Source organism: Nipponia nippon, unplaced genomic scaffold (genome assembly GCF_047370975.1).
Source record: "Nipponia nippon isolate SJK-2023a ecotype South Korea unplaced genomic scaffold, ASM4737097v1 scaffold_3, whole genome shotgun sequence".
Lineage (NCBI taxonomy): Eukaryota > Metazoa > Chordata > Aves > Pelecaniformes > Threskiornithidae > Nipponia > Nipponia nippon.
In genome coordinates this window covers 76,453,842-76,481,270 of record NW_028262347.1, presented here as the reverse complement: position 1 = coordinate 76,481,270, position 27,429 = coordinate 76,453,842, and the positions used below count along the sequence as shown (strand labels likewise).

The 27,429-nt window shown below is 46.2% G+C and overlaps 3 protein-coding genes across 3 annotated transcripts in view; 2 read left to right on the top strand and 1 right to left on the bottom strand.

Annotated features, from left to right (window-relative positions):
- The window catches only part of LOC104021556 (lactosylceramide 4-alpha-galactosyltransferase-like), a 73,429-nt gene extending 68,769 nt beyond the window's left edge, over nt 1–4,660 (top strand). The window contains exon 3 of the transcript XR_015706346.1: nt 4,534–4,660. The gene's annotated coding sequence lies outside the window, so the exon portion shown is untranslated. The remainder of the gene's footprint in view (nt 1–4,533) is intronic.
- Nucleotides 20–20,059, top strand: CYB5R3 (cytochrome b5 reductase 3). Its single transcript, XM_087764761.1, has 9 exons — nt 20–73; nt 4,534–4,665; nt 7,589–7,661; nt 10,180–10,286; nt 11,657–11,786; nt 13,464–13,547; nt 13,685–13,770; nt 16,043–16,142; nt 17,724–20,059. The coding sequence occupies exons 1-9, from the start codon at nt 53–55 to the stop codon at nt 17,894–17,896; spliced, it is 906 nt and encodes a 301-aa protein (XP_087620887.1). The 5' UTR covers nt 20–52; the 3' UTR covers nt 17,897–20,059.
- Nucleotides 20,060–20,195: 136 nt separating this feature from the next.
- Nucleotides 20,196–27,285, bottom strand: REP15 (RAB15 effector protein). Its single transcript, XM_087764762.1, has 2 exons — nt 21,269–27,285; nt 20,196–20,587 (listed from the first exon to the last, which is right to left on the bottom strand). Exon 1 carries the CDS (start codon nt 25,034–25,036, stop codon nt 24,284–24,286), a length of 753 nt encoding a protein of 250 aa, XP_087620888.1. The 5' UTR covers nt 25,037–27,285; the 3' UTR covers nt 20,196–20,587; nt 21,269–24,283.
- Nucleotides 27,286–27,429: the final 144 nt, after the last annotated feature.

Here is a 27,429-nt window from a genome sequence, read left to right as displayed (position 1 = left end):
GGGGCGGGGCGGGGCGGGGCGGGCGGTGCTTTCGCTTCTGTCCGGGGCCGCGATGGGGGCGCAGCTCAGCACGGTGAGTGCGCCCTTCCCGCCCCGGGCGCGGGGAGCGGGCCCCCGCCTCCCGGCAGCGGGCGGCCGAGGGACCGGCTGCCGTGGCGCTGCCTTCTTCCTCCTCCCGCCAAGGCCCGGAGCGAGCTGAGGCCTGGCCGCGGGTGAGGGGAGAGGCGCGGCCGCCCCGCCCGTCCTAACGGCCCCGGGGCGGGCTGGCTCTAGATGCCTGAGGGGAGCGGGGGCCGTCGGCCGGTGTCACAGGGTGCCCGAGGCCCCTGCCGCGTATCCATCATCCGGGAGGGAAAACGGCGGTGCTCGTGGTGGCAGCCGCCTACCCGCCCCCCCCCCCTCCCCCCCCCAGCGGTGCGGTGGCTGTGGGGCCTTCTCGGGGCTGGCGTGGGCCGGGGCGTGTGTGCCAGCGTGGGGCCGTGGGGCCTGTGCTGGCCGCCGTGGCGTGCGCGTTTTTCTTCTCTCCGTTGCCTGAGGAGCTCTTCGGTCTCCGCGCTGATGGCTTTAAAACCGCCAGCCTGGCAGCTGCTGTTGTTGAGAGCTCTTTCCAGATCATGTCTGCCGAGCGGTGGGTTTGCAGCGCTACCATCTGTAGCGTGCATCGTTACCCCCTTTCCGCAGCTGCCCGGCACATCGTTTCTTTCCTCTGATGCATCTGCTCAAACATTTCTGGCTCTGGGTTTGTGAGAGGAGCTGGGCGGAGGTGGAAACGCTAGTTTGGGTACAGCTGCTTATTAGGTTACTTGAACAGAAGAGGATGAGGCAGATGCTAAAGCTGCAGAAGTGAAGAAATGCCTGTCCCTTAATCCTCTTACCATTTTCTAAAACAGATGAGAAGAATGTTTAACTAAGATCACTTAAAAATAGGATTTTGAATGAGGAAGTGGGGGAGGTGGGATTGGAGCTGAGGGTACAAGATTTTTCTTGCCAAAGAAGCATTTGGTTTGTGTGTTTGTAGGGCAGTTCGGTGATGGAGCGTCCTGCCATAAGCTTACGCATTTAACTGTGTTTTGCTCGCCACACCCTAGTGGAAAGGGCTGGCAATCTCGATGCTGCGGCTTTTCTCTTTCTTGTGTCCCTTTTTGTTATCCCACAGAAGAATGTTTCCGTTAATAAAAATTCCCACTCAGTTACTTATTTTGTGATCTCTATTAGCAGAGATTTATGCAACTGGAAACTATGAGCCACCAGGTCTTCATTTAGTGATTTCTGGCCTGACAGTCAGCCAGCCGCTTCCTCTGCTGCTGTAGATCTGATGCAGCTTCCATGGTTGCAGTGCAGTTATCTTCATTAATATCTTGATATATCCCTGGGGTAAGAGTATACAGATCACTTTTAACCCTGAGAATGTATTTCTTAGCGAGGATAACTTTCTGTAATCATTCAGCCTTCAGTTCTTCACTGTTTTTCTGCCCACCAGCTGAGTAAGGAACTAAAATAGCTATCTGAATCAGTGGGTGAGCTGTTTCTTTCCAGGCTCGGTCCCATGAGGCCTTTGCACTAATTGACCATGAATAACAAATTGCCTTCCATGAGGCTAACACTGTGTTAAAAGTATTTGTCGAAATTAAACTGTGTTCTGTTCCAGTAGACTCAGATCTGGTGCATTGCTTCAAAAAGTGACGATTATGGACATTTGGGGAAAGAGTGTGTTAATCTCATTTATTGAACAGCTGTGGTAGTTTTAACGTGACATCTGGTGACCCAAAAATGATTTGCAAAGATGGGAGAAAACATTTATCTCTACACACAGGTGGAGAAGCTGACTTGCAGAGATGATATTTTTAACTCCACTTTCCTCCTGCCTTCCTGATTGTCTGTTTACTGACATACATTAGTGTTGGAGTTGGGTCTGAGCCTAAGTTTTTGAATTCCCATTTTCAACTGCAATTTTGCTAGACCACAGCTGTGCTTTTTTCATCCGTTTTAGATAGCCACATCTGTAAATGAAGCTAGTTTATTTTAACATATTAATGTCTTGTTTGAAACATCATCTGATGCGGACTCAGCTTGCTATCTCCTCCAGGTCTCATTCACCTGTTGCAATTCTCATTAAGGAGTTTATGTGCTGCTCTGTCACTTTCTTTAACAGCTCCCCTCCCTCCCCTCTTTTTTGTGGCTCAATAGCAAAAATTATTCCTGGAGCTGCAGTAACCTGGTGGATCTGCAGGAATTAAGGAGTAACATTTCTGTAAGATTCAGCTTCTTCAGAAACAATCTGTGTGGAGCTATTTCATATTTTCAAATAAAAATGAAGAATGCAGTGTGCGTATATGGCATGGTGTGCCTTCAAGCTGTACCCAGTGTTAATATATTTTAAACCTGTACAGCAGCATTTTAAGAAGGGAGAGTTTATGCTGTCCCTTTTTTTTTTTTTTTTAATTTCACACTTGCCACAGTTTTAGTGATAATAATGTCAGACTTTTTTTTTTTTTTTTAATAGCCTCTAAAAGACTGGTCAGGTCACTTTAAAATAAAATGAAAGTGAAAGCTAACTGGGCAGGACTTTGAGCTCTTCCAAAAATTATTAAGTGTATTGTATGAAATCTAAGAATTTAAGTAGAGTATTTGCTTCCCCCCGCCCCTGCCGTGGTCATGCTTTTTCCCTCTCCTCTGTTAAAGCACTGAATAACAAATTACAGGGCTGGAGAGAATTTTTATTACTTGTTCAGTTTATTCTCCTGTCCTAAGTTAGGACCAAGTCTGCCTGCACAGGTGACTTTGTAGGCTGTTGTCGTGGTTATCTAAACTCGCGAGAACAGGACTGTCCCTGGGAACAGACACTAGAAACAAAGGCATGGTCCTGGCAGGCTCTGCACTTGTAGCCTGTGGGGGACCTGTCATCAGCCTCTTAGACCTGCCAGGTGGCCAAGGCGTATGGTGCTGGGCCGGGGAGGTGACATCTTCCTTCCCTCTTGTCCACGCAGCTGTAGTTGCAGTGGCATGGTCTCTTCTGTGTTTTCCTGGGCTTGGTGTGGCCGCTCAGTCTCTCCTGGCCAGGCAGCCCGTGTGTGATGCTGGGGATGGAGAAGGTGGTGTGGCGCTGGGGGGCATAACCTGCTCCTGTCTTGTGGGGCTTCAGCCTGGGGGTGAAGCTCATCCCTGCAGCAGGCTACGTGACCATGTCTCTGTCTGCTTCCAAGCGCTGTCATATAAAAGGCCCAAAGCAGTGGTGTGCATTAGGTGATGTGGTTGAGGAGCCTGCCTGCACATGTGTGCACCAAGGAGCACGGGGGCACAACGGTGGGTGGGGATCCTAGGTGATACCCTGACCTGGCTGCTCCCAGGCTCATCACAGGAGAGCAGCCAACTCGTGAAGGCTTATCTCCACACACGTGCACACAAAGGAGCACAGAGACACTGGCAGGCAGGGGAGCCCCAATAACCCACACAGAGAAATGAGCCCCGGCCCTTCCCAGAGCTGTCTGGGCGAGCCATTGCCCCGTGCGCCAGGGGTGACACCCGTCTGCATGTGTCAGCGGGAGGCTGGCTCCCCTTGCAGGCTGCGGGGCACGGGATGCAGGGGAAGAACATTTGGGGATTGTGGAATGCCCATTTCTGTGTGGAGGTATAAGCGCTAGTGCCTGGAACCAGACCGCACGTCGGAGGGCCTGTATGTCTGTGGTGCCAGCGCCCAGTGTCAGTGTGCGATGGCTAGCAAAGATCAAAATGGACTAGCCAACAAGTAGGTGAGGTGGCCTGGGAGCGAGGTGTGTGTGCATCTCTGAGGGCGAGACCACCGAAGGCACTGGCTGCTGGAGGGGCCAGCGGTCCTGGCCAGCTGCCAGAGAGAGAGTGGGGTCTGTGGTTGAGTGTGAGACCCCCAATTACTCAGGGTCCACAGCGCACGTGATGGTGTGTGAAGGGGTCTGTGCAAGAGCGGGTTGTACATCCAGATGTCAGCAACCGGGGAGACTGGAGTTTGGGGGCAGCTGCTGCAAAGACTAAGCTACTGGTGGATCCACCTTGTACACATGTGTGTATATGCGTTTCCCGCTAACGGACCTTCATCCTGTTTGGTCAGGGAGGGCAACAGGATGAGGCCATTGGTGCTGTTTGTGTGAGCGCCTGTTTGTGTTGATCAGTGTGGCCAGCCACGCGTGTATTTGTGCACGTGTTGTGTATGCGTGTCCGTGTGCGTGCCTGCTGGCGTGCCTGTGTGCTCAGCCTTGCTAACGGGTGGACCTGGGACATGGAGCTGAGGCATCCTCACTTCTATTGAGCTGCCAGGTTTTGCAACCCTCTGCTGGTATGCCAAGTGCCTCAACATAGGAGTAACGCCAGGTATTCATAAAGCAAATTTGTGTGGCTGGTGTTTTTTTAATACTTCCTTTTCCTGCTCATATTAATAACAAAGAAACACATTTTTTTTTGGTAGCTAGGTTGTCATGCCATGCTACCATATTCCTTCTCACCAAAATAACTTTCTCTTGTTACGCACGTGTGTCTAACACTCTTTCTGTATTGCTGCAGTTGAGACAGATTGTGACATACCCATTATGGCTAATCTACAGCACCATCCTGAGGCTTTTCAGGAATCCCCATCCTGCGATTACTCTGAAGGATCCTGAAGTGAAGTATGCATTGAGGCTGATTGATAAGGAGGTAAGTGCATGTACAGTACAGAGCATGACATGGATACTGTGAAATGCTTATAGCTTCTTAAATCTTGGGTAATGTTGCAGCAGGGTGAATGCTTGTATTTTAAGGAAAGGACTTCTTTATAAATGGTCATTGCCTAGTATAACTGAGTTCTGCAAGCAGCTTGTTTCCTAGCAAGTTCGAGTGGAGAATGCTGCTTTAGGAATGACCAAACCCGTAGTTTCTGTCACGTGTCTCATGTCATGAGTACATCAGCAGAAATTCCTAAACTCTGCACTACTAGATTGGCAGTCATGCTGTCAGGCAGAGCAGGCAGTTTTTTCATGGTCAGTAGCATTCAGCATAGTAGTTGTCAGAACTGTGTTGATACTGATTCCTGTTGCTGGATTTATGTACTCTAATGTGTTACAGGAAGAAAGGGGTTTAAATGATGTAGTCCTGACAGTGCCTGGGCTGTCTCAGCTCCTCTTTCTCTCTGTTAAAAGTAGAAGCCGTTCTGTACCTCCCAGTTGCTCAACCGGGTTTTCAGAGGGAGGTCATGACCATTTCAGGGGTGGATCTTGCTATCAGAAGTTGGTAACTCAACTTGAGGGAATGGGACCAAAGCCACGAAAGGTGAAAAGTCCAGTTTTCCCTTGGATAAACTCGCCATCAAAAACATGAGATAGAAATCTTTGCTTTTCGGGTGTGAAGTCACACCTGAAGATATTTTTAGTGTTGACTTTTTAAGTCAATGAGCTAACCAGAAAGTTATCAGAAGAGTTTTGATGAAAAGGACTTTGGACTGGAACAGAACTTTGTTTGAGGTATAGGGAGTGCACCAATAGCTTGGCTTTCATTTGTTCTGTCTGTCAAAGAAAACGACTACTGTCATTCCAAATCCTGGTTTCGTGGGAACTGAAAGCTTCCCCGTGGCTTGGGCTGGGTGCCATTACTGAATTTATTTCCCATGTGTACTGCAACAACACTATTATTATATACTCCCCACTTTCTCATGAGATCTGTAGCACATGGTTGCAGGTACAGTCTGCCTGACCTGCAGGAGGGGAGGGGAGCTTGAGGCACTGCACATGCTTCTGAGAGTCGAGCTACTTGCAGGTTTCTGCTGTAGCAGTTTGTAACAGAAGAGAATTCACAGTTCACTTGATTTTTTTTTTCCCCCCTAAATACTGACTTTTTTCTCACTCTTGTTATTTTTTGTATGCTTTTTTTTTAATCTTGGGATGGAGGAACAGCTCTTACATAACCAGGTCAGATGCTGCGGCATGTGGTACCTTGATCAACTGAGAATATTTGACTGATGAATGTTTATATTTTTTTGCCTAACTGGGAAATGTGTCCTGGAAGCAGAAGTTAATTTTGAAAAATAATAACTTGATACAGTAAGTGCTAGTAGCTTCTAACATCCTGCCAAAAATCTGGTGCAAACACTCTGATCTTTGGTACTAAACTTCTCAACATTGCCATATCTACCTGTCTGGGAAAGATGAAGTGAGTCAGTCTTTCTGACATGCTTCAGTTTGTATCTTACAAGCTATGAAATTTGAAGTAGATGAGAACTTTAATCTAAAATCACCTGTCATTACACAAAAACTTTGTAACTTGGGAAGAGAATTGTGGCTTTCAGTGTGGTTGTGGAGCCTACTCAAGACATCTGTGTGATTGGGTAGACTTTACCTTCCATTGCAAGAGGAATTTCAGTATGCTGATTTTACCTTGTAGTGTTGCTCCTTTTGCTTGCCTGGCCTAAGACCCTCATATTTTTGAAGTTTCTGCTGTTCCCATGTTGGTAGTTACCATGTCCTTTTTGTGACTATGAAGCTGTTAGTACCTTCACCAGCAGAGCACCAAAATGATTTGTGTTTAAAACAAAAAAATTAACAATTAACTCCCTGTTTTGGGAGTAGCTGGGGGGTAGTAATTTTTAACGTGATGTATTTCGGTGATATAGTTGAGAGTATGGCCTTGCAGAAACTTTTCTTAGTGGACTGTGGCCCAAGCAAAGGAGCAAGAAGCTTGACCAGGAAGGGAAGTGGCAGGAACCGCTTAAACTGATTTCACAGCCAAAAAAAATCTGGGAGGCAGCTCTCCAGCCACTCCTCCCCCAGTCTGTAGCGTTGCATGGGGTTGTTGTGACCCAAGTGCAGGACCCGGCACTGAGCCTTGTTGAATCTCAGTTGGCCCCTGCCTGGCAGAAAAAGACCTGAGGGTGTTGGTTGACAGCCGCCTGAACATGAGCCAGCAGTGTGCTCAGGTGGCCAAGAGGGCCAATGGAATCCTGGCTTGTATCAGGAATAGTGTGGCCAGCAGGACCAGGGAGGTGATCGTCCCCCCGTACTCGGCACTGGTGAGGCCGCACCTCGAGTACTGTGTTCAGTTTTGGGCCCCTCACTACAAGAAGGACATCGAGGTGCTGGAGCGTGTCCAGAGAAGGGCAACGAAGCTGGTGAAGGGTCTAGAGCATAAGTGTTACGAGGAGCGGCTGAGGGAGCTGGGGTTGTTTAGTCTGGAGAAGAGGAGGCTGAGGGGAGACCTTATCGCTCTCTACAACTACCTGAAAGGAGGTTGTAGTGAGGTGGGGGTCGGTCTCTTCTCCCAAGTAACAAGGGATAGGACGAGAGGAAACGGCCTCAAGCTGTGCCAGGGGAAGTTTAGGTTGGATATTAGGAAAAACTTCTTCACTGAAAGGGTAGTCAGGCATTGGAACAGGCTGCCCAAGGCGGTGGTTGAGTCTCCATCCCTGGAGGTATTTAAAAGATGTGTAGACGTGGTGCTTAGGGACATAGTTAAGTGGTGGACTTGGCAGTGTTAGGTTAACGGTTGGACTCGATGATCTTAAGGGTCTTTTCCAACCTAAACGATTCTATGATTCTATGATTAAATCCCAACAACATAGCTGATTGTTGTTTTTATTTTCCTCTTTCAGGAAGTTAGTCATGATACAAGAAGATTTCGATTTGCTCTCCCTTCCATAGATCACGTTCTGGGTCTCCCTGTAGGTATGTTCTGTCTTTTCTTACTGAGAATCCAAGCTTTGTATTTTATACTATAAGAGATTTTGTGGGGATTTTTTTCCTATGTTTTGAACTGCTGAATTTCAAATACCGTGCACATGGCTTGAGCTGGTATTTAGAGCTTTGCGAGATTATCCTTATGCTGTGAGTCATCTGCAGGGTCTGAAATCTTGTCCTCTTACAGAGAGTGCGCACCCAGCTTGTTTCTGTGAAGACAGTAGAAACAAACACTGGTCTTTACTTGTATTTTTCCAGTCTCAACTTTCCAGTGTGTGTTGTTCCAGCGGTGCTTGGTCTCTGTGGTCCCTTCCCATCCCCTGAGGCAGCACTCTCAGCTACTTCTCCTTTAACACATGCAGTTTACGAGATGATCTGCTCACTTCTGAATTTGCAGCCAGTCCCATGGAACTTCTTAATCACCATGGGGTAGATGTTTCCTTAGGCCTTGCCATGTGGCTTGTTGCCTTCCTTAATAGCTTAGTGCTATTGTTTCCTAGTGCTTACATAAAGAGCATTTAATTGTGACTTGTGTTTAATAGGGACTGCTGCTTTAACAACCAGTTGCAATGCTCTGTGGATCAGGTGCTTCGTGGTAGTCCTCGGCACCTTTCCAGTGTTACAGTCCATTGTGTTGAGGTTCCCTCTTGTTTGGAATATACTATTCTCTTGATCCAATTAAGTAGCCATGAGGGCAAAGCTAGTTTCCCTCCCTTGCCCATAATGAACATTGACGAGAGAGCTGTCTCACCTCTGTAATTGTTATTGTCCTACACACTTACAGAAAGGAAGCCATCTGGGGTGAATTTGGTCTGCTGGATGCCATGGCTTCCTCCAGTGTTTTAGTAAGGTCACGGCAAATCAGCCAGTTGTTCAGCATAGCCCGAGAAGGTGCGTGCCTGGCCCTGCACGGTCCCAGGAGCAACATAGTCATGCTCCTGAAGGTGCTCTGCACGGGCTGTGGGTGACTGAGGGAGTGGTTTACTGGGTGAAACTTTGGAAGCAAAGAGAGCTGAGAGCCGGTGAGGGTGGTGAAAGCAGCTGGGAACAGCAGGCTTGGCAGCTGTGGGACAGGTACTGGTGTGCACTCTGCATGTTTAGTCCAGCACCAGCATTTCAGTTTTAGCACCAGCTGGAGTGTTACAGGAAAAAACGCGATTCACTCTGAGGGAGGGTGGGATTGTGTATGGCCCCACGCAGAGGCTGCCAGCTGCTGTCCTGTCAGGGTGGGGTAAAGCTCTAACAAGTAAGAGCATAAGGCATGTTTTCCCTTTGGAAGGAGCACCTTTTTGGGATTTGTACCAATTCTTGTGAGACATTCCCCAACAGCGGTCCCGTCTGTCCGGGTTCACAGTCTGCAGCGGTCACCATGGGTCTGTTCCTGGAGGAGGGGGTGGTGAGGCCACCCCTTGCCTGGAGGAGGAGCGGGAGGCTGCTGCTGCAGCTCCCTTCAGGTCTTCCCTAGCAGGAAACATGCGTGCTACCAGATGTGTATAGGCTTTGCTGAGAGGGTTATCTGAATCGCCTTTACATTATGTCCGTGTACAGCTTCAAGTGAGTTATGGTTGCTCATTTCCCAAGTCACCAGGTAGCACATCTTCATTCACCCACTCGCTTGCCTCGCTGGCCCTCTGGCTTGGCAAACCAGCTCCCGGTAAAATCCCCTCTTTGTGTTCCCATAACAGGCAGAGGAACTGCACCACCTTTGGAGAGCTGCGTTCATCTTAAGAGATAGTTTGTTCTGTTGACCTAGTGGTGATAAAATAACAAAAACCAAATCCCCCTGTAGGTATTCTTCACTTAGGTCTCTTCATGGTATTGGAATTTTATAGGAAAACCTTTCAAAGAAGTTAATTCTAGGTTTTTTTAATCAAAAACGTAGACATTGAGAAAAGAAACTATTGTAGAGAGTTCAGTGAACGTGTGACAGATTGAAATGTGATTGCTACATGCAAATGTTAAACTGGAGGAATGGCAGGGTTAGAAAAGTGCTTTATGTCTCGGCAGCGTTAGCAATGGCAGCTAGAAGACCTCCTGGGAGACGTGAGCGATCTGTGGTCAAAGTAAGAACAGTTATAAATTCAGTTGTAACTACACTGTACCAGTTCATAACTAACATGTTAATAAAGAAGTGAACAGCACTTGACAGTTTTCCCCTCCTGTGTCCTTTTTACTTGTCTGTACAGGAGAGACATCACATCTTTTGCAAGATCTCACGTACAATTAGGGCTTTGGTAAATGTAAATGCACGAAGCTGTCAGAACAGATATGATTGACACATAAAATTAGCAGCAGAGCTGTCTGCCCTTCCAGGTAGAATCTGCATGGTTAACAACTCTGGCAAGGTGTTACAATGTCAGGAAAATGAGAGAGGAAAAAGTGGTGCCCCAAAACAAGGTAGTTAGGAGAACTTTGAGACTGTGTTTGCAGTCCATGCCAACTCAGTACATCCACTGAAAGAAAAATCTTTTGAAAGCAAACTGTTTTTTTCCTTCCCTGTGTACAGGACAGCATATCTACCTCTCTGCACGGATTGATGGAGCTCTGGTTGTTAGACCTTACACTCCGGTTTCCAGTGATGATGACAAGGGCTTTGTGGATCTTGTTGTCAAGGTGAGAATGTCACGCTCTTTTACCAGGCTGGGCAACTTCTGAGCCCACCTTTACACTTGCAGTGCTATGTGAAGTCTGATGTGCTGGCTTCTGTTCAGGTATGTGCCATTGCGGACTTCCACTATTGCAACAAGTGATCTGCAATTACCTACAGTCCATATAGCATTTTGTAAGTGCTTCTTTAGTGAGTGTGTCTCATGAGATGCTGCATAATTTTCTGTATTTGCATACTGCAGTTTTCCAAAATCTGTGTAGACCTGCAGATGTTCACACACTTTTTTAATCCTTCTGAAATAAGGAATTAGCCTTGCCTGAACTGTCAGCTTCTTCTGAAGCTAATGTAATATGATCATTATGATCATTAAGAGCAGTGATCATTATCGTTACTGATCCAGACAGTGTGAGTGACTGATTTAATTGGCAAGAATGTAATTTTGAGTCTTGTGGTAATGTACTTTTGTTTTGTCTCTCGGTAGCTGGTCTAAGCAAATATATTTAAGGCCGACAGGAATTTAAAACCTGAATATCTGCACTGGATTTCCTCTTAGAATTTTACTCAAGTTTTTTTTCTTCTTTACAACTAATAACACTTTATTCATTTATTGTGAAGCTAGACGTTAATTTGCCTTTTACTACCTGCTTATCTTCATGAGCATGGCGTTGCACACTGAAGACATGACAAGGGAAAAATGTAAATCTTAGCTAGAAACGTTTCACAAGACTCCTTCTTCCCAGTGTGGCTCTCCTTGCATGCAAATGATGCTGTTCTTGTAAACAAGTGTAGCTAGTCTCAGTTTGAACTCTTTCACACCCATGTGATGTAAAACAAAAAATCCAGCACAGTTCCAGCAATGGAACTACACCCACTGATACCTGTTGGGGAATGGCTGAATATTCAATTAGTTGGTATCCACTTTTTTTGTTACTCTAACTTTGAGGTGCAAACGGTTGGCATCCCAAGAAGAAGGTCTGGGTATATCCCTTTGCAACTGAGCTGTCAGGGGTCTTTCTCAGAAGTGTTATTGTTTGAAATCACAGTGGCTTTTTTTTTTTTTTCCTTTTTTTTCCCCCTTTTGAACTTGGATGTAAATCATGTTGATTATTTAGAGGTATTTTCTATGTTACAGAAATACAATGGAGAAATTGCCAGTCTGTGTCCGATCTGATCAAAACTGGGGCAAGAGTGGCATTTTAATCTTCTTCAGAAAACTCAGTGCTTCTCTTTTATTGTCAGTCAAATCTGCATTGATAGCATTTCTTTATGTAGTAATTGTGTTGTTTGCATGAGGAGTATGGGTACCTAAATACTTGAAGGGCAAATGCTCATGTTTGAGCTGTGAGATTAATTGCTTCATTGTTATTTTTAACAGATCTACTTTAGAAGTGTCCATCCGAAATTTCCTGAAGGAGGGAAGATGTCTCAATACTTAGACAGCCTGAAAATAGGGGATACTATTGACTTCAGAGGACCAAGTGGCCTACTTGTCTACAAAGGAAAAGGCAAGGATGACTTGGAAGATATAATTTATCCAGAGCAAACAACACAGAAAAAACATTATAAAGTAGTAGTAATACTGGTCACAGTTTTTTCCATCTGTGTTCAAGTCTTAATAGAATCATAGAGTGGTTTGGGTTGGAAGGGACCTTTCAGGATCATCTAGTCCAACCCCCCTGCAATGAGCAGGGACATCTTCAACTAGATCAAGGTTGCTTAGAGCCCCGTCCAACCTGACCTTGAATGTTTCCAGGGATGGGGCATCTACCGCCTCTCTGGGCAACCTGTTCCAGTGTTTTATCATCTTCATTGTAAAAAAATTCTTCCTTAAATCTAGTCTAAATCTACCCTCTTTTAGTTTAAAACCATTACCTCTTGTCATATCACAACAGGCCCTGCTAAAAAGTCTGTCCTCATCTTTCTTATGAGCCCCCTTTAAGTACTGAAAGGCCACAATAAGGTCTCCCCGCAGCCTTCTCTTCTCCAGGCTGAACAAACACAGCGCTCTCAGCCTCTCCTCATAGCAGAGGTATTCCATCCCTCTGATCATTTTTGTGGCCTTCCTCTGGACCTGCTCCAACAGGTCCCTGTCTTTCCTGTGCTGAGGACTCCAGAGCTGGACACAGTAATCCAGGTGGGCTTTCACCAGAGTGGAGTAGAGGGCCAGAATCTCTGTGGCTACATTTTGATTACACATAGCGCATGAACTGAACCTTAGCTGTCACCTCTATTTATTATTCCGGCTGGTACTCTCCGTTTACTCACCCTCTCCCACTAGACAGGAGATTCTTTTCTGTTGTTAGCATCTCTGCACAAAAGAAACTGCTAGTGTCTTAATTAAGTCAACGGCCATCCTGAGGGGGATTGTTATATGACTATAGAAGTGCTTGTTATTGATACTGTTCTCAAAGAAGGTAATTCTCTTCCTCCTTATATGGACATAGTTTATACACCGATAAAAACACTTGGTATTTGTGCTGTCCAATGCTAATTTCCCAAGTGAAAATGAGGTTTATCAGTAGGGAGTAGTTTTATGCCAATATAAAATATCTCACTTTGGCATAGTGCAGCCACAAATGTGTCACAAAAACCTTCTGGCAGTTTTGTGAGCAGCAGAACTCAGACACGTGGTTTTCCAGAGCTTTGTATGTTGTGTTTGTGTTATCCTGGATGAAGAGAGGTGTGAATACAACAAATACAACATTTTGGGCAATTTCAAACTCCCTGTCAGATTTGTCTGAAACTGGCAAATCAGCTCAAAAAGAGGAGATAAATATACAGAAAAATACACCCTGCATATTTCAGGTTTTCCCTTAAAATAATCTACATGGGGTAAATAAACTCTGAGCAGATTAATTCCTTTGTGTAGAACTGTTTCCAGAATGTGGGCTTCTGAGTATCGCTTGGGGTATGGGACGTGAGCAAATAGAAATACAGGTACTGACGGCTTGATGCTATGGTCAGGAGTAAGTAATAACCCACATCAGTGTTTGATGTTATCATCAGGTGTCTTACAAGCTCTAATCATCTTTCAGGATTTGTTTTAATTTTCCTGCTCCTGCTTTACGGAGGGGGAAGGGTGACAGGGCCGAAACAAAGTCAATTAGCTGAAGGCGCTGGGAAGGGATCACAGACACTGTTTCCTGCTTTCTTCAGTGTTTTCCATCTCTCTCTCTCTTCAGGCAATTTTGCTATTCGGCCTGAAAAGAAAGCTGAACCAGTTACTAAGAAAGTGAAATACGTTGGGATGATTGCAGGTGGGACTGGTACGTATATATAAAGATTCATTCTTGGTTTCTGGCAGCTGGTAGATGTATTTGTTCATATTTTCTCTCACGTGCTCGCTTGTGCTTTCTTTTGCTCCTTCGCATTCTGGCATCATTGACCTGCCTTTCTCTTTCAGGGATAACACCTATGCTGCAGATCATTCGAGCAATCATAAAAGACAAAGATGACCCTACCATTTGTAACCTGCTGTTTGCTAATCAGGTAATTCTGTCCTTTTTTCTGTTTATAAAGTTTACTTAACTAACAGAACTCCACTCAGCAAATGAAATTCTTGCTGAGAAAGCCTGGTACAGAAATACAAACCCTGAGGGGAGAAGTGAACTGAAAAGTTGAAAACTTCCCATATAAAAGCACTATAATGAATTGCCTTTTTAGTGTTACTACAGAAATGGCGCTTTCCTCCCAGCTAATGCTCACTTTCCTGTGTCTCATTGCTCTGTTTCTTATCCAGTTTATAAATGTTTTAAAACTTTGCATTCCTTTGTGCAAATTATTAATGTTTTGGGCAGACTTTCAGAGCTGTCTGTCTTAGTGGAAACATGAAGGAGGTGTACACCTGGTTCCTTCAGCAATTGTAACTCCCCAGCTTCGCAGCAGGGTTTGTATGTGGAATCTTTCTGTTTGAGAACACCTTAGGTGAGGCTAAAATTAAACAGTGGTCTCCAGCAGCTCCCTCAGCTACAGAGCTGTGATCCTGCATGGCTGTCTCATTCCCTCTGTCAGTTCTTCATGCGTTTCTATTGCTCTTTGAGGTGTATCATACTGCCATGCTGGACAACGGGAAGATCTCCCATCCATGGAATAGAGCTTTCTTAGATGACTGGGCAACCCAAATGGTGGTGTGCCGCTCAACTGCAACCCCCCTTCTTTGCCTGATGTTCTGGTGTTAATCCTTTTGCTTTTAAATTTCTCCATCATAATGAATATTTGTTTCTGGATTATGAGCCATTATTTGTGGTGAACCTCACTTCATTCCTATGTTTTTTAGCTTCTTGAGGCTCTCCTCTGTTATTCCGCTCTCCTCTGATACTCAGTGTGTCCTCGTTTCCTTTGTACCGTATCTGAATTATAAACCAAGATTTTTCTACCCAGAAGCTATGATCCAAGTGCCAACAGGTGCCCTGTTCTGATGCTTTATTACAGTAAGGCCTCCTTAAGAGCCCTGCCGGTGCCCTCTGGTGGGGCTGCAGCAGCTGGTCTCTGCTGAGCTCTAGGAGTTGGCATAAAGTGCAGTCGGCGTCAGGGCAGGAGGGCCAGGATTTGCTATGAGTAATTCAGAATGACTAAGATGGGGCTAGAGCTGCTTTAGCAGCCTAGAAAACCTACTGCTTCTGGCAGGGGGGACTCAGGGAACAGTTGCCTGTGTATTAGCAACAGCCTGTGTAAGCATCAGGCCTTGTCTTTAAGGAGTCCTTGTACCCACTAACTGCACAAATATAAAGCAGCCTTGTGACAAATGGTCAGTCAGGAAAGCCTGCAGACTAGATGTTTTTTAATATTAAATATTTTAGAATATTTTAAAATATTTTTTAATGTGTGTTTTGCTGATCTTTCATTTTGGCCCTCCCAAAAGAGCTGTGTTGGATTACAGATGCCAATGTACGTGGGCTCGTACTGTGCTTCTGACTAGCATGCTTTGAGTTGGTCAGACCCAGTAATAGCTTTTCTGGAACACATGGAACTGCAGATCCAGAAATAGGCACCCTCTCGGCAGTAGTTGCTGGCACATTCCTCCTTACCCCCCTAGTTACAGACATAGTGGTGTCCTCAGTGCCAAATGATTAAGGCTGCAGAGGATGGTACCACTTTTAGTCTCTACCCTTTTCCCTCCTTCCCAAACTGCAGCTGCTCTTACGGGAATAAGGCTTTCTTTTGGCCTTCAATGATGTTGCATCAGGGAGGAGCAGAACTTGATACCCTGGGTAACGTTTGTTGTTCCAATCAGAACTCAATACCCTTTTGGCTATTTTTTCCACATCCCGTTTAAAAACCAAGCAATCTCCGTATGGCAGCGCTGATGAAATTTGAAGCGGCAAAGGTGAAGACCCTGGCATTTTCCTGACTGAATGGCACAGTATGGGGGGGTAGGGAGATATTTGTGTGTAGTCATGGTTAGTTTTTTGATGAAAGTTGCTTTTGTAATAGGAGTGCTAAAAGAGGGCTTTACTCTTCTGATGCTACCACTAATTCCCTGAACAAGTGAAGGTTCCATGTTTTGATACAGGTTTTGCTTCCTTTTATTTTTTTAGAGGGAACGCATTGCATGGTCAGGATTTGGGAAAGTTACGAACCTTTTGATTAGCTCTGCTACAGGATAGTCGTGAAAATAAGTTGTGTTTGCTCTCTTCAGCCTGTAAAATGGAGTTGAATAATCCGTTCCATCTCATGGGGCTGTGGAGTAGCTAATGCTCTGTGGTCATCTGAGGGCTGTGCTCAAATGCAGAACGTAATCATTGTTTTCCTTATCGTGCAGACAGAGAAGGATATCCTGTTACGTTCCGAGCTAGAGGAGATCCAGGTTCAGAATCCCGGTCGCTTTAAGTGTTGGTACACACTGGACAAAGCGCCTGAAAGTAAGATCTAACACGTTACTCCCACTGAAGCTTAAGTTATGAGTATTAATGCATGTGTTTGACATGAGACATGCTATGTCATGTGGGTATTTCTGAGCTCCTTTCTTGCTTAATGAGTCGTGTGTGAATGCATCCAGTAGCATCATTCTTCACACAGTGATGCACAGAAACTCTCAGAGGTCACCAGGCAGTATTGCCAAAGCTACAAAGATCACCTCAGGTGAATGGTAGTGCAGCGTTCCTCCCATGACTACACCTGAATATTTACCATTATTTACTCTGGAAGGTGACCTTCCTTTCTCCTTCCCCACAGACATAAATATAAGATATTATCTCATTGTCTTGTGTTTAGAGCATGCATTAAGGCAGCTGCAGTGAGAGCGTCAGAGGCACTGTATCTCACAGAGATGCGGCCAAGTACAGGCTCCTACGTAGCTGTCACTGTATGGCAGTTCATGGTAGCTGATCTTCCTAGGCAGTGGAATTGCCTTTGTATTAAACAGCGTTTCTCAATGAAAATACTGTTCCAGCTTTGTACAGTCCAGTTTTAAAGATAATGTGATACGGTTGGCTGGTCTAGGTGAGAGGATGAGCTAGCTGAATGTGCCTCCCTCAGCTGTGCAAGTTTGAGGAAGAAAAGGCTAAATAGTTACTGCCATTGTGAAAAGGTTTAATAGTTTCCCTGTCATTCCTTGTCATTCTCCTTATGCCCACCACATCAGGATAGACTTACACTCCTACTCAGTGGTGGTTTGGGGCAGAGAAGGAAAAGCCATGTGCCTTCTCTTACCTTGTGACCAAGAATACACCTCCGGTAGGGCGGGGGGAAGGGTCTCGCTGTCCCCACAGGCTGTTGCTGTCATGTCATCTTCTGCAGTTGGTGTTCTCCTGGAATTTCTAATCACTGTTCCTTTTCTTTGATATTTGTGAATTGTGAACTGATCTTAGCAGTTGCAATAAAAGTTCCTCCTTAGACCCCCTCATCACTGTTCTGCAGACTTCCACTACCATACATGAAACCGGACCGAAACTGGAAATTTTTGGATAATCTGTGGGAGAAAAACGTGTCAGTCTTACTGTGCCCAAAGGTTTGGGTCAGCAGCTTTTTGCATCCAGGGCTGGGGATGCGATGGGTAAACCTGAAGCCTAGTATGAACTGATGAGCTGCGTGAGTGTTCCAACTGGGAGCAACTTCATCAGCAAGATTTCCCCTAGTGAACTTGTAAACAGTGGGGTGAGGAGGATGGATGTTGTTATTTCACAGTGCTGGAGCTGAGAAGATCCACATTCTGTTCACAGCTCTGCTTGAGATTTCCTTGGGGCTTTTAGCAAGCTTTATTAAAAGTTAGCCCTTGTTTTCTCCATACATCAGTTTTGCATCTTAAAAGCAGAGGTGGCAGTTTTTCCATGTAGCATAACTGTGGTGAGGACACTAATGCGAGGGGAGTGTACAAATGCTACAGTCCAGAACGTTACTAAAAAAAAACTGCACACCCTCCCCTTTCATTCTGAAGTGACTTGTATCTATCTTTTCCTCCTTTTTTCCTCATTCCCCTTCCCCTGCTTTCATTTTTTTAACAGACTGGGATTACAGCGAAGGATTTGTGAACCAAGAGATGATCAGAGACCACCTGCCCCCACCTCAGAACGATGTTCTGATCCTCATGTGTGGGCCTCCTCCAATGATCCAGTATGCTTGCATTCCCAACCTGGACAAACTGGGCTACACCAAGGACATGAGGTTCGCCTTCTAAAGAAGACTGGTAATTCAGTGATCTTGTGTAGAAGGGAAGAAAAAACATTTAACGGGGAACAGGACAAAGTTAGAGAGAGATGGCTGATGCACAGTGCTGGGAAGCTACATTTACATTAAAAATGCTTCATTTTTTCTGAATCTCTGGCAAGAAAGACACTTAAGCTCCACTGTACTAAAACTGTACTGTATGTTGCACAGAAATAACTGTATTGCGGAAAGGTAGCGATGCCTAGTGCTCGGCTGTATGGTATAGTCCATCTCAAGGGAGGACAGTATAGCTGCTTAGGGCAGTAAACACTCATTTACACTTTTTCTTAGCACTGTAATCAAATGGCAGTAATATCCTGCTTCCTAACACTGTGCATACCCAGTATTTTAGTTGGTATGAAAATATACAGAATGTGCTGGATTATTCACCTTGCTTATGCCAAATTATAATCCTTAGAGAGCTTTTACAGTATGAGGGCCAGGAGTGTTTGCCTTGTATGTGTAATCTTTGCAATGTCGGAAGCTTAAAGATTCTTGTTCAGTTGAAGGATGACAATTAACCATTTATGGCTGAAGTTGTTCAAGCTGCCTTGTTAATCAAAACAGAGAGGTAGACAGCAATATAAAATTTGTTTCCTTTGTATTTTGGAATAGCCTCTCTTAAATGCAAACACTTTTTCCAGCTGGTCATGGTTCTCATCCCTGGGCAATGAAAGAAGCTACAGAAGGCAGGCGGCTTTGTGCACTGTTCCACAAATAGCTGGAATTTTTTGCTTGTATGTGTGTGGAATACTGAAAAAAAAAAAACAACTGACTTTTGTATTTACCTTTAAATAGCAGATGGTGCCATAGGAGTACAAAAGCAGTTGTTTTGCATGTCCTGTGCAGTGAAAAAAACACTGGGTGCAAAATGGAACTCGTTTTAGTTTCTTGTTTCCCAGAGATGGATTTGGAAGAAGGGAGCTCAGGTTTCATTGCCAGGGTGGGTTTCGGTGGGTCGCCCAGCTTCGGGTGCGGTGCGCACACGGTCAGGGGACTCGCCTGCCTGTCTCGCTCAGGCAAAGCTCCAGAGGGTTTTGCTTGGTAAGGATGCATGGGAACAGCTATAAGTCACCAAACTGACAGCAAGTTCAAACGTCTCACCGAATCTAAAACTGTTTTAGACGCTGTTTACGATAGCTCTGATTTTTTTTTTTTTTTTAATATACTTTTTTTTACAGCAGCCTTTTACCTAATCTTTAGTAAACTTAAGGCATCTTGTGTGCCGAGCCTTCTGCTTCTAAACAACAGAGATGCTGCTGAGATTAGAGCTGTCCTGCAAGGAATCGATGAAACTAAAAATCTTGTTCTGGTGACGAGATCAGAGAGACCGAAAGGATGTTTAGTCATATATGAAGTAATGTGGATGCTAGTTAGCTACAAGTGTCAGCGTATAGTACCACTTTTTTAAAGATGTAGGTAGGTATTTGAGATTATAGCTTGCCGTGTTTTCTTTTGTGCCTGTACAACAGATGGGTACTGTGCACTTAAAAGGTAATTTTCAGCATGAATTAAAAGGAGAAAAAGATACTACAGTTAATTTAAGGAACCTCAAATGGACAATACTGTTATTAATTTTATTAATTAGACTTGCCTCTGAAGTTTTGAATTTTTGATGTGCGCTTCTGAAACTTGTTCTTTAATACTATGCTCCACAGTACACTTGGGTAAGTTTCAGTCCCTTTTTTAGGAGGCAAAAAGCAGAAATATGAGAGAAATTATCTTGCTGCTGGTTTGTATCACTGTGGGTTATGCATAGATTTTTTTCATTATTATAGTTAATGAAGTTTTCTTGTAAAAAAAATAACTCTAGCTGGTTACGCGTCAACTATTTTGTATGACTTACTCTGCTTATTCAATTACTGGCTTTTTTCACATCTGTGTAAGAAATAAAGTATCTTGCAGGGGAATCACCTGTGTGTCACTGAACACATCATTTTCAACCTCCTAAGAGACAACCTAGAATTGTAAAACACTCGGTAAAGTGAAGGTTCAAAAAAAAAAAAAAAAGCAAGCCTGTTTGTTAGATTTGTTTACCTTAGTGCTTATCTCTTTCTTTTGTTTGAGTTTGGTGAAAACTGCTGTATTTGGATGACGAGTCAAGGAGTAAACTGTCTCCGTTTATCTCCCTATCACTTCAGTCTCCTCTTTTTACCTTTATTTTGTACATCTTCCTTGTGAAAATGAAGCTCTTAATAAATAAAAAGATATACATAAAATCTCTAATTTTGTGAAACAAAACTGTGTCACAGTCCCTTTTGCTTGATGGCCCTGTACTATAGCATTTAATCAAGTCAGGGATAAAAGTTAGTTTTATGTATTAGTGTGGGGTTTTTTTGTTTTTTTTTCCTTTGAGCCAATTCATCTGTCTTACAGAAAATACGAGTATTCCTCCAGTTTTCTGACCGGACACGCTGAGTACTACTAACCTCCACGTTACAAAGCAGCTGGGGAGACTTGAACCTCCTGCATGAAAGGCAGTTTGTCAAAGTTTCCTGAGAGAAGCAGGAGCGAAAGGGCTGCTGCTGCTTTGGCTTTAGCAGAGGCGGGTCCCCTTCGCTCACTGCTGCGCCAAGGCAGAAATGCCCCCGTCAACAGCGAAGGCGGGCTTGCGTGCAGCAGGGGTCTTTCTCTGGGTGCTGCTCCTGTTGCCACAGAGGATCTGAGAGGAAGGAGGTAAGAAATGAGCCGTTGCTTAATCTCACTCCTGTCGCTGGGTCTTGAGCCTGCGCTTCTCGTGGCGCCGCAGCAGTCCCAGCTGCGCGTCTGCTGATCTGCGCCGGCGTTAGCCCTGTCACCCCCACGGGGGCCGGAGCTGCGAGCAGCTCTTGGTTCTGGGCTCTGGGGCGCCTGTGCTGAAGTGACCGCTTGCCCTAAGCAAGTCCTCGCCTGTCCTGGCTTCCCAGCTGCCTCTGTGTCTGGGGGCCCTGCCTGCTTTAGTCTTTCAAGGCACTGTGTGACAGGTAAGGATGTACACATCGCCTCAGGGGTTTAATAGTGTCCTCTGAAAGTTTCTGGTAAAAATAACGTGGCTTACAGAAAGGAGCCTCATATTGTTCCTGAGCTTTTGCCTTTCTCCTCTTGCTCCTGCCCAAGTGAAGAGGAAGAAAAGGAGCGGTCCTTGGGCAAAGCCGGCAGCCCGGCTCTCCCTTGGGTTTGTAACTTCTTACACAAATGGGTCGGGTGCGAGTGGGGCAACAGCAAAACGGGATTGGGGCCGCAGGGATCTGCGCCTTTCCTTGCCTGAACAGCGTAAGGAGGTCGCGGTAGCATTTGCTTAGTGCTTCTGGGGATCGTGCCCTGCCTCCCACCCCACCCCAACTCACCCCACAGTTTCATTTACCTGGACCCTGTTTTTAAACAGATCTACCACGGTCAGCATGCAGCACTCCCAGCACATCCATCACAAGACGTCCGCATCAGGCTGTTCTCTGGCCCGAGCCTGGCTCCCAGCAATGGGCGTTAGGAGCGTACACAGGCAGCTAGTTGCAGCAAATTCCTGCAAGCGCATAGCTTCTAACCAGATCACCGCTGTTGCAACTGTTTGTTTGCCTGTGGTGGACGCTATCAAGCAGGGTCCCATGCTGAGCTAACCGCAGAAACAAGCGTCCTTCCAGCAGCGGAGGGTGCGTTGGTGATGGATCACCCAGGGAGGAAGGGCAGGAGAGGGGTCACCGTGTGGCTGAGGGATAGGACGGCTGTAGCTGCAGGCCTCTGGCAGGCAGTGTCCACATAGCACACACACAGCTCGGGGGCACAGCGCACGCTGCTGCTCCTGCAACAGGGGAGTGGAGGGGGCGATGCCAGACGCCCTCCTGGAGTGATAAAGCACTGGCACCAAGGGCCCAGGTCACCCCTGCTTGAGTCAGAAACTCCTGGGGGACCCAGGCAGGGTGGGTAGCTGTATCCTGTGATAAGCTAATCATGCTCCTTAAATTAACGTTTCTTGAAAAAGGGTGAGTGAGGTGAGGTGTTCTGCTGTTTTTTTCTTGTTATGAAGAGCTACCTGGCCTAGCTAAGCAGCCAACAGCAGCAGTGCTGCAAGTTTCCTCTTCTTCACTGAACTACGCTTCCGTGAGCTCTTGAGCTCAACTACAGTATAAGCTATACAAATTACACATTATACTAAACTATACATTAGCAAATGATGTCCAAAGGGGAAAAAAAACCACCCAAACAACCCAACCCAACCCCTTCACTTTGCTTTTAAGAACCTTATTACACAAATTACCATAGGATTAAACTGAGGTCAGCACCTTGCCTGGCAAATCAGTGTGTGCAGTTACAGAAGCTTGTGGTACGGCTGTGAGTCACCTGAGCTGAGACTCCAGCTTGGCTGAATAAATGACCATGGTCAAATTTACATCGTTAAATACTTTGTTGTGCATCTTCACCATTATTACCCGCAGTACGGAGTCTTGGCCAGTTCCCACCGTCGCTGAGGGCCCGGGCTCCTGAGCTAAAACCCTCAAGGCAACGCCAGGCGGAGAGCGTGCGGCAGCCTGGGCGACGCACCCTGGCTCCCCAAATAAAAGGCCAAGCCTGTGCGACATCTCTGAGGTACCAGAGCCACTTTGGAGGACGTCAACCAAACGGGCAACTGCCCCAATGTGTGTCATCTTCCATAGTCCAAACTCTATATAGTTGAGACATTTTGATTTTTTTCCCCTTCCTTTTCCAACTCTGAAAAAGCATGCAAAACATCCAAAAGAAAAAGCCCAACCAGTTTGCAGAGAGACAGGGGTCCTACAGAACTGAATCACTTAAAGAGACCTGCACTAGTTATAAGTAAGATACTAATTTAATGCAAAATTAAAGCTTTTCTGCTGGCCTTTTATAAACCAATCGGTCCAGCTGCAGTATTGGTTATGCTGTTACTTTAAACAGGCAAAAAAAAAAAACAAACCCAAAACCCTCCTGAATGGGCAGAGAGAGTCCTCGCTCTCCGCACACAGCCCCAGAGCTATGCCTGTTTTCTATGTCAAACACCCGAACCATCCCCTCTGTCCCACCAAACCCCTGTTACACGCACAATGACGCCAGCTCTTTACAAACAACTGTCTCTCACTGGACTGTTTCAAAACTAAATGGCCTCCCTTCCCCATACCCAGCTACGTTTGGGACTCAGCAAAAAATTTCACAGGTCTGTGTGTGTTTGTTTTGAGTTCAGTTCATCTTTCAGCCTCCACGCCTGCACCATGGAAAGCTGCGAAAACTTCTGCCTGGATGCTACAGCTTCTTTATGCCCTTTTTAAGACCCTTTATTTCTTAGTTGTCACAGCTGCCTCACCTTATAACTCACATCATAGTAAATAGTGATATATAAATGAGATTGTTGAAATTATTTTTATTCTGTTAAATAAAATGAATGAAATTATAAGAAAACCACAGGCAGAGTTTTGCCCCAACAAAACTATTCAGCTAGCTATAAACAAAGCGAATTTACCAGTCTGAAAACTCACCAGGTCTTCCTTCACTGGTTAACAGCAGCAAAAAGACAGTAGTTACAACTCTGCAACCCAAAAGTCTCACTTTGTCGACTAAAAGCTGCTAAGCTACTGAAAACAAAGTCAAAGTGAAACAATTTTGCGTCCTCGAGGCTGCTGTGCTCTGCCACGAGTGGTCAGGAGCTGCCTCTGCTGCCCTGAAAAGCAGAAGCTCCCAGCAGCGTCTCCAGGGCCAGGTTTTTGTCCCTGTGGGCTGATGTCCCCAAGTTTCCTTTAACACCTGCCACTGCTTTTTGCCACACCTTGACCCGCTGCAGCCGCTCAGCACCAACAGGCCCGGCCCTGATCTACTTTTACCAGGCAGGTAACGACTGGGCCTGTCACGTAGCCCATTTCTATCGTGAGGAAGGGCTTTTCCTCTTAGTCGTGAGCCAGCTCGTGCCTCCACACCAGCATTTTTAAGGACCACCGAGCGTCATCCTAGCTCACTGCACATCTTCTGACCAGCACCGGTATATTTTTCCTTATTACAGCCTCAACTTCCCATTACAGAAAAAATCTGCCACACAGTAAACAAAGGCTGTGAGTCAAGTCTAACAAACGTGACCTCCCAAAGGCTCTGGGCAATAAGGCTTCCATCGGCCCCAGCCAAGACTTAACGTCTGGCGAACAAAATGTTCTGGAAAAATGACGTGCTTTCTATAAACACATTTTTCTGGCAGGTACATCCTGTTGTTTAAAACCTGGAGAGAGTGACTCAGCCTGGCCTCTGCAGGAGCTAAGGGAACGCGATGGGTGGGGGAGAGGGTGGGAAATAAAGGGGTGGAGGGATGGTGTGCGAGAAGAAAAGCGAGAGAGGCAGAGGTGAGCTCTGGGGCGGGCGTGCAGAGCCACTGCTGTCAACCAGCAGTTTACAGAAAGTTTATGTACACGTTGCCCACCTCCTTTGGTCCGTTTTTTGCGCGGAGGCAGTTTTCCAACATGTCTTTTGTGGGCAGGAAGCTGTCAGTGCTGGTGACAAATTGCCGTAGCGCACTCCTGCCCGACAGGCAGCATTTTTGCCTCTCCTTGGCAATGCTGTCTAGCATGACTCCTCGGATGTCCTTGGGCTTCCCTGGCACACCAAACATGACGAACAAGCCCAGGCAGTCCCGTCCCACCAGGCGGCAGAACTCCGCCAGCTTCTCAAACCTGCTCCTGTTTTGGAAGCGCTCGTCTGCCAGCACGGCTTCCCGGCAGCAGTCCTCCACCACCTCAGCGGGGCCGCCTTCGCTATGGAAAAGCTCGGCCAGCTGTAAAGCCTGCACGGCAATCTGAAGTTTGATTTGCTTGTCAGCTCCAGACAGAGTCCAGATCCAGTCCACCCCGAACAGAGAGGACTGCTGCTTGGTCATTTTGCTGGTCGTGATACGTTCCTCCACTCCCTTTTCCACGCAGAAGCTGATGAAGTTGACCAAAAAGATCTCACTCAGCGTGTTTGTGGCTGGCTGGAATTTGCTCTGAGGATCCACAAAACCAAGATAGTCCTTCAGCCTTTGAGATGCATGGACCACACCTTGGCTGAAGATTTCACAGATGACTAGAGTTTCAGCCTTGTTCTCCTGGTTGTCCTCGTGCGAGACCTTCTGGCCCATTTTCTGTGCAGGAGGAGGTTGTTTTCTCATGCAGACCGCCTCAGGGAAGTCCCTTCCTTCTCCAGCGAAGGCTCTGTAGGCGCTGGGCTCAGCCAGAGCTATGAAGCATACACATGGTTGCCTGCCACCTTCCCGATGAAGGTCATGGCAGTGGCAGAGCTCAGCTCTGCGAGCCGGCTGCCGTCCCGTGGGGCAGGCGGGCTTTCTCCTGGGTGTGTTTCTCCACAGCTCACTGAGCAGCGACCAGCCCGACAGGCCCAGTAACTTTCATACCTACTGAATTCATCTGTGCTTGTTTTCCTTATTGTTAATTCAGGCACCATTTCTTTAGCTGATGCCATCTCATTCCAGTCTGATGTTATCTCCTTCGATCTCCTTTATAGGACTGTTATAGAGAAGCCATTTTATTGGCACTGGGTGTTTCCTGGAGTTGAAACAAACTTTTTCTTTTAATCCCCCAGAGAAGGGTATGCATCTGAACCTGCAGACTTCTACAGGGTGCTTGAAATGACGTGGTGGTCTTTTCTGATGGGCCTGTATCCCAATATTAACTGCTGCTACTGCCAGTGGCGTTAGTTGTGCCATGGCAATGCGCACGGACTCAGCTGGACTTTTGGCTCAACTGAGAAGCTTGCGCTGTTGCTGCCTGTAACTGGATTATCTCAGGGAAGCTTGGGCAGTCCGCGCACCACCACAAACAACTGTCGAATACAGCCACAAATAAACAAGCTTCCTAGCCTTAAAAAATCCAGTCTCCCCAGCTGTGAAAGCTGGAATGTATGTTACCGCTGCAGCAGGAGCCACCCCTGTTCAGCTCTGGATGTTTCTGGTGCCAAATGCACCACTACGGTCTCTTCATCGGCCCAGGATCTCACCACCGTTCTCAAGAAACAGGCTCTGTCCTGCTGAACGCTGCCCTTCCTCCTCCTCTTCATTCTGAATGAGTGAAAAAAGCATTGACGATCTGTCTTTCTCTGCCCTCTTTACTCTCATCGCTCAAAACATCTTCATGTGATCTCTCCTCCTGCCTACAGATGTTCACGTGCTCCTGCCACCCCAGGGAAACACCTTCTCAGGGGCACAGGCTGGTCAGTCCTGCTGCTGCCCTCGGGTGCCTCTCTCCACGGAACAGATCATGTCCTACGTATTAACGTGTCTTTTCTTCCACAGGTCTTCAAACGTGTCATGGGCCCATCTCCATTCCTTCATGGCCTTCTCACAGCTTTGATTAGGGAGCACACTGCTGCTTCTCCCGTTTCTCTGACCGTAACTCTAATTTCCTTTTTATTCAAGAATTCCCCAGCACCTAATACTCTCTCCTTGCTCCAAATCTACTGGCAACTCAGAAGGTTTTGCTTCTTAGCTGCCTCACAGAGCACTATCTTCTTCCTCCCAACTGAGGATAAAGAGGCTCAGCAGGAGAAGCTCTTGCTGCAAATGAAAATGCCAAAATACTAAGGTGAAGCACAAAGTATGCACAAAACATTCGTAACAACAAAGCGCTGCAAGGTATAAAAAGCATGCAGGTAGGGTAAGTACAACTTCTCTCCTAAAGGGAAAGCCAGGATGCAACAATACCTAGTGGATGGGAATCAGAAGAGTCATTCCAGAGATTATTCTGTATTACTTCTCCATTCCTAAGCATGTATGTAATTTAAGCAAACAGAAGAAAGCTGGGTTTAATCTCCATAGGCTCTTGATCGATACACATCTATCTTTTCCTCATCACTGTAAACAAACAGACAACAAAAGTTTATTATACTCTAGGTTTCAAAGTGTTTACCCTCAGTGTTCCCACTGAAATGCTGAGCTGATGAACAAAACCGCAGAAATGAACGTCACGAGACAGGGGTTCTGCGTTCTCTGGTCCGTTCTCTGGGCTACCCTGGGCAAAACGCTGATCATCATTTGCACCTGCACCCCAGCAACAAAATGTAGTCTGGGGAAGCTCAACTCCTGCTGGCAAAGCGGGCGCAGCTCCGATGACTGCTGAGGGCTGCGAGGGCATGGGCAGGGGAACGACACCTGGGACCCGAGAGATGGTTGCCCATTACAGCGGGACAGTTGCCCTTTACAGCGAGAAGGGCCAGAGCTGGTCCTTCCTGTGGCACCCTGCGAGGACTCACCCAGGAGCACACAGCGAGCAATGGGGAACACTTTCTAGTTACACCGTACCGAACAACCCAAGATGGTTCATATCTGGATCCCAGAAATAAGTAAAAACACTTGGGATAGTTGATTTCTCAGCTGTTAGCTGAGTCTTTCTGCAGGCACTCATGACAAACAAACTAATCAGTCCACAAAAAATGTGCGATTTTGCCCCTTCTCCCTCCTTTGTTTTTTAATTAGTACAAAACAAGCTTCCTAGGAAAATAAAAAGGAAAAAAAAGGACACGTTGGAAAGGAACCAGCTTCCAGAAACA